The sequence below is a fragment of the Pseudorca crassidens genome, chromosome 14 (assembly GCF_039906515.1).
Source record: "Pseudorca crassidens isolate mPseCra1 chromosome 14, mPseCra1.hap1, whole genome shotgun sequence".
Classification (NCBI taxonomy): Eukaryota; Metazoa; Chordata; class Mammalia; order Artiodactyla; family Delphinidae; genus Pseudorca; species Pseudorca crassidens.
The window spans coordinates 12,167,822-12,183,833 of record NC_090309.1 but is presented as its reverse complement, the minus strand read 5'-3'; the positions used below and the strand labels follow the sequence as shown (position 1 = coordinate 12,183,833).

The 16,012-nt window shown below is 46.4% G+C and overlaps 1 protein-coding gene across 5 annotated transcripts in view; it reads right to left on the bottom strand.

Moving 5' to 3' along the window:
- The window catches only part of TTL (tubulin tyrosine ligase), a 50,659-nt gene extending 35,242 nt beyond the window's left edge, over positions 1-15,417 (bottom strand). The window contains exons 1-4 of one of the 5 annotated variants that reach the window (XM_067704398.1): positions 15,087-15,223; positions 12,988-13,054; positions 11,650-11,728; positions 4,905-5,137 (exon numbers count right to left, since the gene is read on the bottom strand). In XM_067704398.1, coding sequence (XP_067560499.1) covers positions 4,905-5,137; positions 11,650-11,711 — 295 coding nt within the window. In that variant the 5' untranslated portion in view covers positions 11,712-11,728; positions 12,988-13,054; positions 15,087-15,223. Of the gene's footprint in view, positions 1-4,904; positions 5,138-11,649; positions 11,729-12,987; positions 13,055-15,086 lie in introns of all 5 variants that reach the window. The other 4 variants (XM_067704394.1, XM_067704399.1, XM_067704396.1 and 1 more) reach the window with 4 other exon arrangements.
- Positions 15,418-16,012: the final 595 nt, after the last annotated feature.

Here is a 16,012-nt window from a genome sequence, read left to right as displayed (position 1 = left end):
GGGAAGGAATAGAAACGCAGACGTAGAGAACAGACATGTGGACCCAGAGGGGAAGGGGAGGGTGGAATGAATTGGGAGCTTAGGGTTGACATATACACACTACCATGTGTAAAATAGATAGTGGCAACCTGCTGTATAGCACAGGGAGCTCAGCTTGGTGCTCTGTGATGACCTAGATGGGTAGAATGGGGTGGGGGGGAGGAAGGAGGTCCAAGAAGGAGGGGATATATGTACACATATAGCTGATTCACTTCATTGTACAGCAGAAACTAACACTGTAAAGCAATTATACTCCTATTAAAAAAAAAGTTATAGGGCTTCCCTAGTGGCGCAGTGGTTAAGAATCTGCCTGCCAATGCAGGGGACATGGGTTCGAGCCCTGGTCTGGGAAGATCCCACATGCCATGGAGCAACTAAGCCTGTGCGCCACAACTACTGAGCCTGCGCCCTAGAGCCCATGAGCCACAATTGCTGAGCCCACACGCCTACAGCCCGTGCTCTGCAATGGGAGAAGGCACTACAATGAGAAGCCCGTGCACTGCAACAAAGAGTAGGCCCCACTCGCTGCAACTAGAGAAAGCCTGTGCACAGCAACGAAGACCCAATGCAGCCAAAAATAATAAATAAATAAATTTATTTTTAAAAAGTACCTGTCTCCTTACTTTCTTCCCATTATTTTTCCATCTACTAGCATTAGAGATATTAATTTTCAATAAGAAATAGTCCGTAAGGAAATTGCATAAAGAAAATAAGGTTGGAGCATACAAGATGGGATGTGGCCAGATTGTGGAGAGCAAGGCATAAATAGGTGACAGAGGTAGAAATGCAATTGATTTTTGTGTGTTGATCTCATATCCTGCGACCTTGCTGGACTCACTTTTTAGTTCTAGGACCTCCCACCTACACTTTTTTTTTTTTATATTTATTTATTTACTTGGCTGCGTCAGGTCTTAGTTGTGGCAATGCGGGATCTTCATTGAGACGCGCAGGATCTTTTAGTTGCAGCGTGCAGGATCTTTAGTTGCGGCATGTGGACTCTTAGTTGTGGCATGCGGGATCTAGTTCCCTGAACAGGGATCAAACTGGAGCCCCCTTGCATTGGGAGTGCGGAGTCTTAGCCACTGGACCACCAGGGAAGTCACCCCCCTACACTTTAGATTCACAGCTCATCTCTACTTGGGTCTCATGCTTTCAGTAAAAATTTTTTTTTTTTTTTGCGGTATGCGGGCCTCTCACTGTTGTGGCCTCTCCCGTTGCGGAGCACAGGCTCCGGGCGCGCAGGCTCAGCGGCCATGGCTCACGGGCCCAGCCGCTCCGCGGCACGTGGGATCCTCCCGGACCGGGGCACGAACCCGTGTCCCCTGCATCGGCAGGCGGACTCTCAACCACTGCGCCACCAGGGAAGCCCTCCAATATATTTTTAATTGAAGTATAGTTGATTTACAATGTTGTGTTAATTTCTGCTGTACGGCAAATTAATTTAACGATTCATCTTTCCTAAAAGCCAGCCCCGTTTTCAACTACCCCATTTCTATCACTCCCTCCACCACCTGGTTAGCCTCTTAAACAAGAAGCAGCAAATCAACTTGGGAAACATCCCTTCCGCTCTTTTTGGATGAACATAATTCATTCTGTTTCATTTCCCTTGAGAACTGCACTCAGATTCCCTGGTTCCTCTTCATTCTCACTTGCCAGTTCTTCAGATCAGACTTCAGTCTCTCCCGCTCCACAGCACCTTGCACACTCTTTTTAGAATCATCATCCGAAAACAGCATTTTCCTACGAGTGCCCTGAAACTACCCATCATCTTATTTCCTAACATAATGCTTTTCATTTTTTCATATTACCTTCCTTTATGTAATATGGCAAAGATAGGTTCAATCACAGCAGACTCACCTCATATTCTTTTTTCACTTCATACAGTCAATATTTTCACTGTATCTGCATTAACTTCCCAATGCTAGTGGCCAAGGAAATATCCCATTGTGTGGATGTAAAAAATGACACGTTTACTGACTGCTGGACAACGGGGCTGTTCCTAAATACAATTTTGCTATTACAGGTAACACAATGGTAAAGGTCTTTGCTGTAGATCACCCTTGTTACTTTTTAACTATCTCCCCGGAGTAAATTTTCAGGAATGAGATGAGTGAGCCGAAAGCAAAGGAACTCTGACCCTTGCTCTGTGTGATCCTATTGCTGCTTCAAAGGGCTGCGTATCGCCACTGGGAGGGAGCAGTTCACAACAAACTCAGCAACACAACCACTGAAGGGTTCTGTTTTCTTACTTTGTAGATGTAAAGTGATACGTAAAATCCACATTGATTTTGTAAGTTTTGTACACCAGCGTAGCATGTTTCCATGTGTTTCTTAACTGTTTCTTATACCGTTCGTTTCTATCCTCACTAACTATACCTGGAGGATATCTGTTTATATCCTCACTAAGTTATGAAGCTGGGGTTCTTCTAGGAGCTTCAAGGTCGCAGTCACAGTGGTTTTTCGGGTTCTTTGTTTCCATCTCAGCATTTAGCTAATCTGGAAATAAATGCATCATTAGCCTTCTTTCTGACTAGACTATGGGTCCCTGAGGGCAAGAGAACCATGTCCGTCTCATTTATCTCTTCATCTCCCTCCAAACGTTCATTACTTCTCTTATTCATTCATCCATCCATTCACTCGTTCGCTCAATACATATATTGAACCTTTGCAGCACGCCAGGTGCTGTCCTGGCCCCAGAGGCAGTGCTGAGGACAGATGTGACATGGTCTGATTGTGCTCTAACAGGATCTCTGTCTGCTGTATTTTGTGTAGACTCTGCAGAATGGCCAAGAACAGAACAGGGAGCAATGCTCCAGGTGACATGTGAAGGTGACTCAGATCCAAGACGGGGGTGGAGGTGGTGAACAGTGGCTTGATCTGGATATAGGGTGAAGTTAAGCCAACTACACCCAGCATGTAGTAGGCACTAAATATTTGTTTAACAAGAATAAAAGTCATTCATTCAGCCTAAACAAAACAAATCCACACCACTTATCTCCTCAACTCCCAAAGCAAAACGTCCTGTTTGGCATTTTATTCTCTCTTTATGACCTCCCTCTGCTGCTGAGAATCACTCTATATCTTGGGTTGGTGAGGGTCCAGGGACCACCTAGGTGGGATCACTGCCACGACTTGACAGATCCTTCTACCCAGGGCCCTGCCCCACTCATGGTTCCGGCACCAGTCAAGTCCATGACACAAGGACACACGATAGCCTCATAATGGCCATCCTGATTCCAGCCCCGATCCAAAGGAGGAATCTGGAATACTCTGGATGACTATTTCCTCTTTCAATTCCCCCACTTACTAGTAGAACAAAGCTAGGGGACTCTCCTGGAGAAGAAGTCCCAGGAGGGGAGGGAGAAGTAGGTGAGGTACCTGGCTTGTGGCAAGAGTCCAACTCTCCCACTTTCAGGAGATTCCAGGTGATGCCCTCCTGTCTCACGGTTGGTGGAAAAGAAGGTGAGATCCACTGGACCGGGGACAGAAATGAGAACCAATGGCCAGATGGTCTTCCAAGGCAATGAAAGAAGAAGTAAGTTCAAAATGGAGTGGGTTTTAAGAGAGCATATGATGGTAGTTGCAGAGATGGACCGTGTCTATGTGATCATTACATTGGCAGCTGCCTACATTTTAAGCCTGAGTTAGTATGACATACCTTATGCCTTCCCTGCATTCACTCAACATACCTCTATTAAGTGCCTATGGGGAGGGTACAGAGATGAACAAGACAGAACGTCTGTGTTTATATGGAGTGTGCAGGATTACGGGGGAGATGAACAGATAAACTAATATGTAATAGAGTGCTGGGAAGAGGTTAGTGCAAGGATGGAAAATAAAGCAGGAGAAAGGATAGAAAGCAATGGGCACAGAGGTTATTTTAGATCAGAAAAGCCTCTCTAAAAAAAAAAGAAAGAAAAGAAAAAAGAAAAGCCTCTCTGACAAGGCAACATCTGAGCTGAGAAATGAAAAATAGTCCATGAAAGCTCATTCCAGGTACAGAGATGAATTTAGAGTATTTCAGGGATGCTAGGCAGGTGTTATGGCTACAGTACAGGGAGCAAGGCCAAGAATAAGAGATGAGATCAGAGACACAGGCAAATATCAAGTGACGGAGACTTCCAGCAGGACTCGAGTTTATTCTAGTTGCCTTGGGAAGCCAGCTGGTAAGTCTTGAGTGGGGAGTAACATGATCACGTTTCTGTTTTTGAAACATCACTCTGTCCAAGAGCAGGAGAGCTGCTGTGAGCAGGTGCTGCAGTTACCCAGAATAGAGAGAAAAGGAGCTTTGGTTTAAGTGAGAGCAGTGGGAATGGCAAGAAAAAGTCCATTGCAGGCTTTATTTTGAAGGTACAGTTAGCAAGACCTACTGATGCATTAGGTATAGATTGTAAAGCCAAAGAGGACTCCTGGGTTTGGGGATTGAGAGGCTGGGTGAGAAGTGGAATCATATACTCCATGGGAAGATGGAGAGAGGAGTAGGCTGGGGCGGGTGAAGTTGGGAAGGAAATAAAGAGTTCTATATCAGACCTGTTATGCTGAAAATGCCTGCCGTTGGATGTGGAGCTTAAAGGGGAAGACCTCAGCTCGAGTTTATTCTATTTTAGAGATACTTCTATTTTTTTATTTTATTTTACTTTATTTCACTTTTTTATAAAATTTTATTTTATTCTATTTTAGTTGATTTGGAGATACACGTTTCTAAGTCACCAGCACGCAGATATTTTAAACTATGTAATGAAACGAGGTCTCCACCCCCGAGGATTCAGATTAGAATAGCCACACATCTAAAGACATCGTTTGAATCTAACAAAACACAATGGGAACCTACAGGGAAGGGAGAAGGGGCAACAGTGCCGACTCACCTTTGGCTCCGGCTGATGACTTTGCAATCCAAACGTTGCCCTCTCCATCTTCTTTCTTTCTATTATAAGAAGCCAGGAAAAATTCTCTCTCATCTGTCCTTGAGCTCTGGATTGGCGGGTGGATTCCGTTCTGAGCCGGAGCAACTGGGGTCTTGAGGTTAGTTGGATAAATCACATAGGACTCGGGGAACCATGTGCAGGACTCAGCCAGTTCTGGGCTGGTCTTGACGAGCCTGGCAGATGACAGAGGGTCAGTCTCCCTTCTGAGTACCCTCCGTCCCTCTATTCAGAACAGCCAGTGCTTTGCCCCAGAGCTCTTGAAGGAAGCCGGGCACGACCAGGGCTAGGTCTCCTTTTTATCCCACTCACGGGGCACACCTCCAAGGCACCACGGGGCAGCTCACAGCTGTTACCCGCGACCTTATAGGCATGCTCCGGTGAATTCAAAAGGGGCTTAAAGTCCAGAACTTCAGCTCCTTTTACAATGCATCTCTAAGGAAACTTAGCTTGAAGTAATCCTGAACCAACATCTTTTCACCGAAAATGCTGTAGCTGAGCTAGACCCACCCGAAAAAATCAAAGTGGAGAACTGAGGAAACCGTTTGGATTACTAGCAAAAAATACCACCTTGGCCCAACTCTGGAGAGAAAAGGCTAACACTCAGGAATCGGAATTATCTAAAGACATTTTCGTTCTTCATTTCTTGCCTTTAGCTCAGCCTGGCTTCGGTGACAGAATAAAGGAAGAATCTTTCTAATGGAACCTGGGACTCCAGTGGTCATAACTAAACACACCTCCTGCCCCCCCTCAAAAAAAACCCCCATAATATAATGGAATATAAAGAAAGGCCCTGGGCAGGCACTTAATAAACACAAAGGCTTCACACTGTATCTCCTCTCCAATCAGACCCCTGGGGGGAGGCGCTAGCATCACGTTTCACAGATGAGGCACTGGGTCACAGAGAAGTGAATTTCCCAAGATCACAAAGGTAGTAAGAAACAAGCAGGATATAAGCCCTGAATCACTCCCATGTCCTAATTCCAAACCTATCCTTGGGAAGTCCCTGGCGGCCCAGTGGTTAGGACTCCGGGCTCTCGCTGCCGAGGGCCCAGGTTCAATCCCTGGTCGGGGAACTAAGATCCCTCAAACCGCGAGGTGCAGCCAAAAAAAAAAGAAAGAAAATAGAAAGAAAAAAAGCTACCCTTGCTCCCCAGGAATCAGAGGAGGGAGAAACCTGCCCAAAGACATTCACAGGCCTCCCCTGAGCTGCACTCCCTCTTCTATCTAGAGCAGAACTGTTAAAGCCTGGGGTATGATTCATCACCAAAACCCAGCCTCTGAGCCAATGGCAGAAATAATGAAAAGAAACTTTAAACTGAGATTTTTAAATAAAGCTATTTTTACGTTAGAGGCAATGGAATTTAACTTAAAGAACTCAAAGGAACAAAAAAAATCAATACATTTCTAACTCACTGACCATTCAGCTCTATCTGCATTGTCCAATACGGCAGCCACTAGCCACGTGGAGTTTCCAAGGGCTTCCGAGCACTTGAAAAGTGGCCAATGCGACTCGGAAACTGAATTTTCCGTTTTGTTTGGTTTTCATTTAAAAGCGGAAGCACTGTAAAATATGTTTCCACCAAGTACAACATTACTGTTTCGGTAGATGATGTTTTCACTTTAACTACCATGTGACCTCAGATGTTGTTGTTAGAGGGTGGCGTGCATGTCAGGCGCGTGTGCTACTTCTGGAATTAGACATAAATGCATCACTGTTCTACTGGGGGACAACAGATGGATTCAGCTCATGTGAATTTTTTTCCAGGCACTGATGAAACATTATAATGTGTTTATTATGCACACAGCCAAGTTACAGAGATTGCTAGGTAAACCATAATTGGTAAATAATGTATAATTAGTCTTCTAGTTAAAAAAATGAGTATGGACAAACTTTTAAGTTTAAAACAAAGGCATTCTACTGACACGGAATTGAGTGGGGATGCAGAAGCTGGAACTATGACCAGACAATAAAGAAAAAAATAAGCACTAGAAGAAGACGTGTCACAAATTTCCTAACAAACGGCAATTACAATGTGCTGTGGCAGGAAAAATGAAGTTTGTTGTGTAAGGAGACATTTTCAGCAAATACATAATGAATTTGATAGGTGTTTTCCTCTCAATAGTCTAAAGAGAAGCAATGGAATTAGCGGCTGAAATCAGAATTAAAAACTCAACAAAAAAACTTTCAACATATTTTTCTTAGGATCTGAGCTTGTAACTTTGGTCAGCTCTAAAGTGGCTTGGATTCTTACATAGACACGCAAAACCAACATCCTTTTAGATGGAAATGTGGTAATAGAAATTATTTTGAGGAAAAGACTAAAAAGATATTTTATAAAAAGTGAACAATCTTTAGTTAAGCCATCAATAATTGCCCATAGAATACAAAGCATTTCTAACAATATTAAAGATTGATTCAAAACCGGAAAATTTTGAAATATTTTTCCTTAGCTTTAGATGAGTTGAGTGACATAAGAGATGCTGCCCAATTAATACTTTGTATGTTTTGCCTCAAAAGATTTCCAAATATAGGAAAAAATTATCGTCAAATTGCAGCCTAAAATGTAAACTCGTGGTGAGGATATTTCCTAATCTTTTACATTTGTCCAAGAAGAATTTCATCTACATGTGAAAAGTCAGCTTCTATCATGACAGACATTACTTCAGCTAGGTTGGGTTAAAATCTGGATTTACTGGGATTTTAATAGACTGACGTTTGCTTTATTGCTTTATTTTGTTGTACCATACGTATTGGAAACATCTGCTTCATTGCATGATACATTTTTTTTTTTTTTTTTTTTGCGGTACGCGGGCCTCTCACTGTTGTGGCCTCTCCCGTTGCGGAGCACAGGCTCCAGACGCGCAGGCTCAGCAGCCATGACTCACAGGCCTAGCTGCTCCGCAGCGTGGGATCTTCCCAGACCGGGGCACAAACCCGTGTCCCCTGCATCGGCAGGCGGACTCTCAACCACTGCGCCATTGGGGAAGCCCGCATGATACATACTGAGAACGTTTGCACTCAGTATGGATACAGTTGTTGAAATGGTTCAGTATATGCTTGCAAATGCTACAATGGTTTGCAGGTATAGAACCATGAAAGAAACACAAGATGATGAATTTAATGATTCTGTGTTCTTTGCCAATGCTCACTGACTGAGAGATGGAAGAGTTTTACAAGGTTTCCCCGTACTGTAAACTCCAGTTTCTTAAAATAAGAGGAATGCTTGTCAAATCGTTCTTTTCATGCAACTATTACCTCATTCAATAATCAAAGATAAAAAATGCAGTGTGGTTTACATTTTTTCACCTATAACCACGCTGCATATGAACAAGCTAAATTTCAAGCTCCAAGGAAGTTGGAAAAAAAGATCTTACTTGTGATGTAGACCAACAGGTGTGAGAATTTGTGTTCCAACTTCATAATATAAGTCAGTAATAATGATTTTACACAGTTTTATGACTCAGTATGCATAAGATTTTCCTTGTAACAGACAACATTATGCAAACTGGCTGCAAAACTAAAGAAAAATTTGAAGAACACTTTGTTGATAATGATAAATTTAGAGTTTCTTTTCAATGTATTCAATACCTCCTCTGAATTCAATATTCATAATACTGAGTTGACACATGAGTTGGTGAATTTACTTAACTTGGACATAGTTTTAAAAATGATATGCTTTTGCTTCAAAGTCAAGTCAATTCTTCTCATGTTATGAACCTGCTTTGTCAATGTACATGTGACTATTAAAGGAAAATTATATTTTGGTATTTAATACAGTTATTGAAAAACTTTTACGTTTGTCAGAATGACTTGCATATGTAAATCTACCTTTTCAACCACACATTTTTATGAAATCTAAACATAGGACTTCCAATGAAAATTTAATATCTGAGCTTAGTTGTGCTATAAATGTAAAATATACACACCAGAAAAAAAAAAGAATATATCCCATTAGTTGTTTTTAATATTAATTACATGACATTTTGGATTTATTTGGTTAAATAAAATACATTATTAAAATAAATTGTACCGGTTTCTTTGCACTCAATTTAATGGGGCTACTAAGCAATTTAAAATGCCACATGTGGCCAGCATTCTATTTCTGTTGGCCAGCGCTGGTCTGCAGAATGCCCTTCATCTGAAGCCCTCATTTCCTGTACAGAACCCAGTCCAGTTTCTACCGGAAATCTCTAGCGTTTGTTCCCTTTCCAAAAAAGGCCCATTTGGGAAGCAGCCACAAGTGGAGGTTTAGTCGCATCGCACACGAGATGTGAGAAACGCTCACAAGAGGAAAAGAAAGCTCGAATCAGGGCCAGGAGGACAGCCCTTGAGCACTCTGAGACTACGGCCATGGGGCCCTGATGAATTTCTAAAGCTCCTGGAAGTGACAGGCATGACAGACTGTACAGGGTCCAGCATGGAACCCCATCAAGGCCCTGGGAACCTCGAGGGATGCCCAGGCACACTGCCCACGGGGCCCATTTGTACAGAGGAGAACCGTCCTGGCTCGACACTAACTGCTACGGCCACGGGCAACCTGGCTGTCTTCTCTGACTGCCACCTGAGGTGACATTTTTTTAACTTTCTGGAGCTCTTTTGAGCCATACAAACTATGGGAGAGAGACAAAATGACAAAGGTAATCATTCCCTCCTGGAATTACTACAGTCCCTTGCAGGACACCTGAGAGAACGAAGGAAGCTTATGAGAATGATGACAACCCCTAGTCTGCATAAGTCACGTCGTCATTTATAAGGTGTCATGACAGACCACGCCGCGTGCTGCAGAACAGCAAAGGGCAGGTGTGATCACCTCCCTCCCCACAGATTCTGAGTGGTACTGTCCAAGGTCACAGAGGTCCGGATACCTATTCAGACCTGCTCACGACTCCAGCTCTGTACTCTCTTCACCCTATTATAGCTGCCAAGTATGCAAATATAGAGAACATTACTTTTTACAGCACCCTCTGCTTTCTACTTCAAAAACAGAATTCAACCTCTATCTTTAGGAAAAAAAATCATCATAGAATAAAGAATGAGTAAGCAGTTTATAAAAATTTCCAAATGGGGCTTCTCCGGTGGCGCAGTGGTTGAGAACCTGCCTGCCAATGCAGGGGACACAGGTTCGAGCCCTGGTCCGGGAAGATCCCACATGCCGCGGAGCAACTAGGCCCGTGAGCCACAATTACTGAGCCTGCGCGTCTGAAGCCTGTGCTCCGCAACAAGAGAGGCCGCGACAGTGAGAGGCCCGCGCACCGCGATGAAGAGTGGCCCCCACTTGCCGCAACTAGAGAAAGCCCTCGCACAGAAACGAAGACCCAACACAGCCAAAAATAAATAAAATTAAAAAAAAAAAATTTCTAAATGGACAATCTGGATGAATAATCGTGTGCTGCTTCTAGTTCTGCTGAAACAACTGTTTGCACTCTAAATGTGAAAATATGTAAGACTTCAGAAAGCCTCGTTCTCCTTCAGGACAGCTGGTAAATCATGAAAATCCGTCACAGGAAGAAGTGGATACATAAGTTAGTGGGGGCGGTGAGTGAACAAAAAGGTGGAAATATTCCTACCAGCACTCAAACTAGTGAACAGTTAGAGAGCCCGGAAAGCTGTGCGACTGGGGAAAAGAGCCTTTGCTTTGGGTCAAGTCTTCTAGTGTCTTCTTACCTAAATGATTCGTTTGGCTACACACACATGTTCACAAGCCACTGTGGAGGGAATGCTGGAGACCTGATTTGGGGGGCCACACCCACCTTTCATTTATACAGTGTGAACTCTGACACGCGCATTATTCCGGGCGTTTCTGTAAAGTAACTCAACTCATCCTCACAACAACCCTGAGGTAGCTGCTATTATCATCCTCGTTTCACAGAAAAGGAAACTAAGGCATAGCGTCAAACGCTCACTCTGTGTCACCGTGCTACACGCTTTACGTCCATCACAACCTCTTTAGGAGGGAGGCACCGAGGCTTAGAGGGATCAGAACATTCGCCCAAGCTGCTAAGAGCTGAAATTAAAACCCAAGCTGCTGATCCTAGATCTTATCACTGTATAAGGCTGCTTCCTTCCGCCTTATGACACGGTTCTTTCGGCACCTGGCTGCAAGCCCACTGCTCAGAGGTGGGTGGTGCGGTAGACACCGGTATATTCTGCCCAGGTGTCCCTTCTGAGGGACCCCTGGCTGCTGAGCTTTGGCTGCCAGGGGCTTAGGCGCGCCTCTTCTCCGGGGACCAGCCCGTGCCTAGAAGCGCTGGGGAAGCTGTGTCCCGCCCAAAGCCGGTGGCTGGGCGACGTCAGAGTAGAGAACGTGGAGGGGCTGTTCACTGCTGCTCCATGGAGTCAGGCAGAGGCGAGACTTCAGCTGAAATCACCTCCTCGCTTCACGTCTTCCCCAGATGCCCTGCCCTTGGTTCTCAGCGCGTTTCTCCTGCAAGCCCTCCCCTTATAAATCACTTCCGCCAGAAGCCCTGTCTCAGGCTCTGCTTCTAGGGAGCCTCAACTTAAGGGACAGACAGGCACGTACGGCCAAGTTTGGACTAGGCCTAAAAGCTGATCTTTGCTGGCTTTTTAAATAAAAGTGTCTTCTCCCTTTAAAGACGACCTCACACTTTTGCTTAAGTGCTTCAGGATGAAAGCCCAAAAGGTTCAGGTGAAAAGTGGAAAACACGGGTCGTAAAGAACACTTACTTCACTAAAGAAGCTTTGCGACACAGTTTGTCAGCTCCCCTGTAGTAATTCACCAACTGCATCAGGCCAGGCTCGTGACCTGTGAAGGGAAGAAGAGGCTCAGAAGGGGAACAGACAATTTCTCAAGTGGGAAATGACAATGTCAACACCAGCACACAGGAGGGAGAGCAGGGTCACGCTTAGCTTGTCATTCTCCCCTTTCAGGACTGGGTGTTGGAAAGGGAGCGATTCAGTGGCCCGGCCCCTCTACGCCCCTTTGCTCAGCGTCTCACTGGCAATTCTCACCCTCCCCACAGTGGCTATTATGATACCGCCATCGTAGGTCTGCCAAAGACCACTGCTGCCTCTGTTTTTTCTTCTTTGGGTGGGAGAGTATTTTCTATTTCGCCTCTCCTGGATCCCCACTGCACTGCACACATGGCTTAACACATATGGAGTTAGTCATCTCTGTACAGTAAGGACTTAAACAGTTAGGCTTTTGATGTTGCTACCCTTGCTTTCTACAGTCATCAAGGAAGGTAGGAGAACTACGATCCTGCTGTTCTCAAGCATGTCTCCCTGTGCAAGCTTCTAGGAGGGCCACTAGATGCTCCAAGAGGCCGTGTCTGTAAATTCAGAAGCCCTGAGGATGTTCTGTGCGTCCTCTCACAGGGAAACCCATTTTCCATAGATTGTACCGCATGCCCCCTCCTCTTTAAAATTAGGGCAAAAGGATACAAATAAAAACAAAAGCCTCAATTAAAAAACAATTTATTATAGTATAGTTGACTTACAATACTGTGTTAGTTTCAGATGTACAGCAAAGTGATTCAGTTATACATATATATATTTCAGATTCTTTTCCATTATAGGTTATCACAAGATATTGAATATAGTTCCCTGTGCTATCCAGTAAATCCTTTTTGTTTATTTTTTATGTAGTAGTGTGCATCTGTTAGTCTCATACTCCTAATTTATCCCTCCCCCCCCTTCCCCTTTGGCAACCATAAGTTTGTTTTCTATGTGTGTGTCTGTTTCTGTTTTGTAAATAAATTAATTTGTACTATTTTTTAGATTCAACATATAAGTGATATCATATATTTATCCTTCTCTGTCTGACTTACTTCACTGAGTATGATAATCTCTATAAAAGCCTCAATTTATGTTTAACATCTTAACAAAATGCAGTTTTCAGCAACACAAAGTAGAACCCAACAATGGGAGCTTGAACTGAAGATGCCAGAGGTTTAAGAATAATTCATCTGAGAACAGCATACAATCAAATAAAAAGTTTCAGGCGCTAACTAGCTCTCACCATCTCCCTGGACAGATGGACTGGTTCACACCTGAACTACCCACCTTCACATCACCAAGGCAGCAGCATTCCTTGGCCTTTATCCGCTGGGCCATCTCCTTGGGTTTCGAACTGTGTGAAAGGTAAATATCCTTAACAATGAAGGCATATTATAACCATCTGGTTGTGGGATGCTGGTTTTTTTGTTTTGTTTTTCTTTTTGTTTTTTCTTCTTCTTTGTTTTTTAAGATGCTAACCTTTTAAAAAATGTTTATTTTATTGAAGTATGGGGGGGGTTTGGCTGACATTCTTTTTAGAATTTTTCTTTTTTTAAATTTTATATTGGACTATAGTTGAGTTACACTGTTGTGTTAGTTTCTGGTATACAGCAAAGTGATCCGGTTATACATATGTAATAGTTTGCATCTGCTAATCCCAAACTCCCAATCGGATGCTGTTTTCTTTCCCATAAAAAGCAAATGTTCCCTGAGCAGTTGCTGACTTCATGGTACCTGCTTAGGATTCGGACCTTCTAGGACTCTGCTCCTAACCCTAATCCTACACCCTAGTCCTGAGCCTCACAGCAACGCCGATCACCCCTGCAAAGAGCCGTTTTTGTCAGTTTTTAATTTTAGGATTCCACCTAAGCTCTTTCAGCTGGGCACTGACCAGTCCAAAGAGGAAAGTCAGGCAGGCAGGGGAGCAGACAGAGCAAGGAGGAAATAAACGTTCTCAACTGTAAGCAGGTTTTCTTCTTTCAGGGAAGATATTCTTCTCGCTGAGGGCTTCCTGGGGAGACAGTTTAACAAAAGGGAATCAATCTCCAGGCCCATTCTCTGTATTCGAAGGTTTCTGGGGGTTGGAATCAGCCCTTCCATGGAGTCCCCAACACACATCATAAATTTGTATAACAATAAAAAGTTGTCCATGGTCTCATTTCAAAGAAAAAATATCAGGAAGACTAGGCTGAAACCCCCTTCATTCCTCAAATCATTACAATTCTACAGGCTCCCACCCAACTGTGCTCTGTCAGCTCACCAAGGGCTAGTCAGTTCCAAATGGCTATTTTCAGTCTTTGCCTATTCAACCTCTCCAACCCGCTGACCACACCTATTTCTAAAAACTGTCTCCTCTCCTGGACATACAACTGTTCTCTCTGGGATGCCCTCCAAGGCAGAGATGACTTTTCCTCATTATTTTCTCCCCTTCTATCTTTGGCAGTACGATGGGGTGCCCACCCCAGGGGAATTTTGGCAGGGCACACGGCGACCCTGAGTGAGGCTGCAATTCCGGATGACTATGCAGGGAGGAGAGGCCGTGAGACTATGTGCAGGTCAGTGGGATGTAAATGGCAATGATCTGCACAACTTCTGGATTACGTCATCTAAAAAGGAGCCGTTGGTCCTCTCCTTCCCCCTGCCTCTTCCTACAGGGGAAGATGTAGGCATGGGGGCGCCAGCTTCAACCGTGTCAATGAAGGGAACTCCCTCGGAGACAGTAGGGCAGAGAAACCTGGGTCACGTAAAATCTGCATTCAATGCGCAAGTGTGAAAACGTGTTCTTTGGTGAAACTAAGGGAAGGTCTAAAATCAGACACCCTTCCGCCCTTCCCCGGGCTGGGCTCACTGCTGAAGCTCCCGTTTTCGCAATCCAGAGGTCTTTTCCAAATCCCCTGCCGCTTTATCTGAGCCTTCGGGGAGCTGAATCCTCAGGGTTTTCAACACACACAAGCTCCCCTCCCGAGCCAACACAGACAGGGCGGAATCCCCCGTGGAGGAAATTTGCAAGATGGTCAGCCGCCGGCTCCGCGGAGCCTCGCCCCGCCCGGCGATCTGCCCAGCCGACCTGCCCGATTTGGGGGCGTCAGGACCGGGGAATCCGGGGAACGCGCGGCATTGGCTCCCCGCTCCCGAGGCCGACGCCCCCGGGACTGCAGGGCCGGGTCATTGTCAGGAGGCAGCCGCCGTCCCGGGGGCCCGCACCGACACTCCCGCCCCGAATTCGATTTGGGACCCGAGAAGGCATGAAAAACGACGGCCTTAGCCCTTTAGGGATGCATTTTTTTATCCGCCCGAGGAACGACAGAGTGGAAGGTTTCTGACCTTAAGACAAAAGCGCTCGTTCTACCGGGAGGAGCGGGAGGGCGCGAAACGGGGAAGCTCACCCAGTCTCCCAAAGGGCAGCCGGTTCCTTTCTCCCAGCATCAGGTTGAACCTGGGGTTGTCCCGCCGCAGCCTCTTCCAGTGGCCGGTGGCGAGCAGCAGCCGGGAGACCTCGGCGTAGACGCTGCTGTTCTCGTCGCGCACCACGAAGGTGTACATGGCGAAGGGCCGCGCGACCGGGCCGCCCCGGCAGCCGCCGCAGGAACCAGCCGGCCAGGCGGCGGCTCAGCGTAGGAACCGCCCGGGCGCCAGCCGGGATCTGGCCCCGCCGACCCCGCCCGCACGCTCCGGCCGCGCCGCCGCGCCCGGCCCCCGCGCAGCTAGGGTTCCCCTGGCGGCCCGCGCCCGGGTGCCCGCGCGTCGGCCCGAGCGGCGAGCGCAGCCCGGACGCCGCGCCCACCGCCGGCGCAGCCCCGCCTCCGGCCCGTGATTCCGCGCGGCCAGCCCGGCGGCGGGCGGGGGGGGAGTCTGTGCGCCCGGGGCGCGCCCCGCACCCTCCCTGAGCCGGCTGCCGGCGGCGGAGGATGCGGGGGCTGGAGGAGGGGCGCGCGGCTTAAGCTGCAGCCTCGGGAGCCGGTCCCCAGAGGGACCGGAGGGTGGGGCAGTCCTCCCGAGCCCAGGGTCACTGCTGGGGGCGGAGGGGGGCGGCGGTGCCAGCGGAAGATCCCTTTCTAGGGGGCTTGCTCCGGTAGCTTCCCACCCACTATTTCAAAGGGACGTTTTATGGATAAAACCAAAAAGTTCTGCGGCCCCATCCTGCGTCCAAGATGCGCTTCTTTGGCTTTCCTGCTTAAAGACGGCGGAGAACCAGAAGCGTTCCGGTGGCTGTTGGTTTCCCTTTGGGTCGAATGCTCCTTTCACCTGCTGAGACCTCCTGCGTGGCACACAGCCAGGGGGTGACTTCAGATTCCGCCGGGCGCTTGCACAC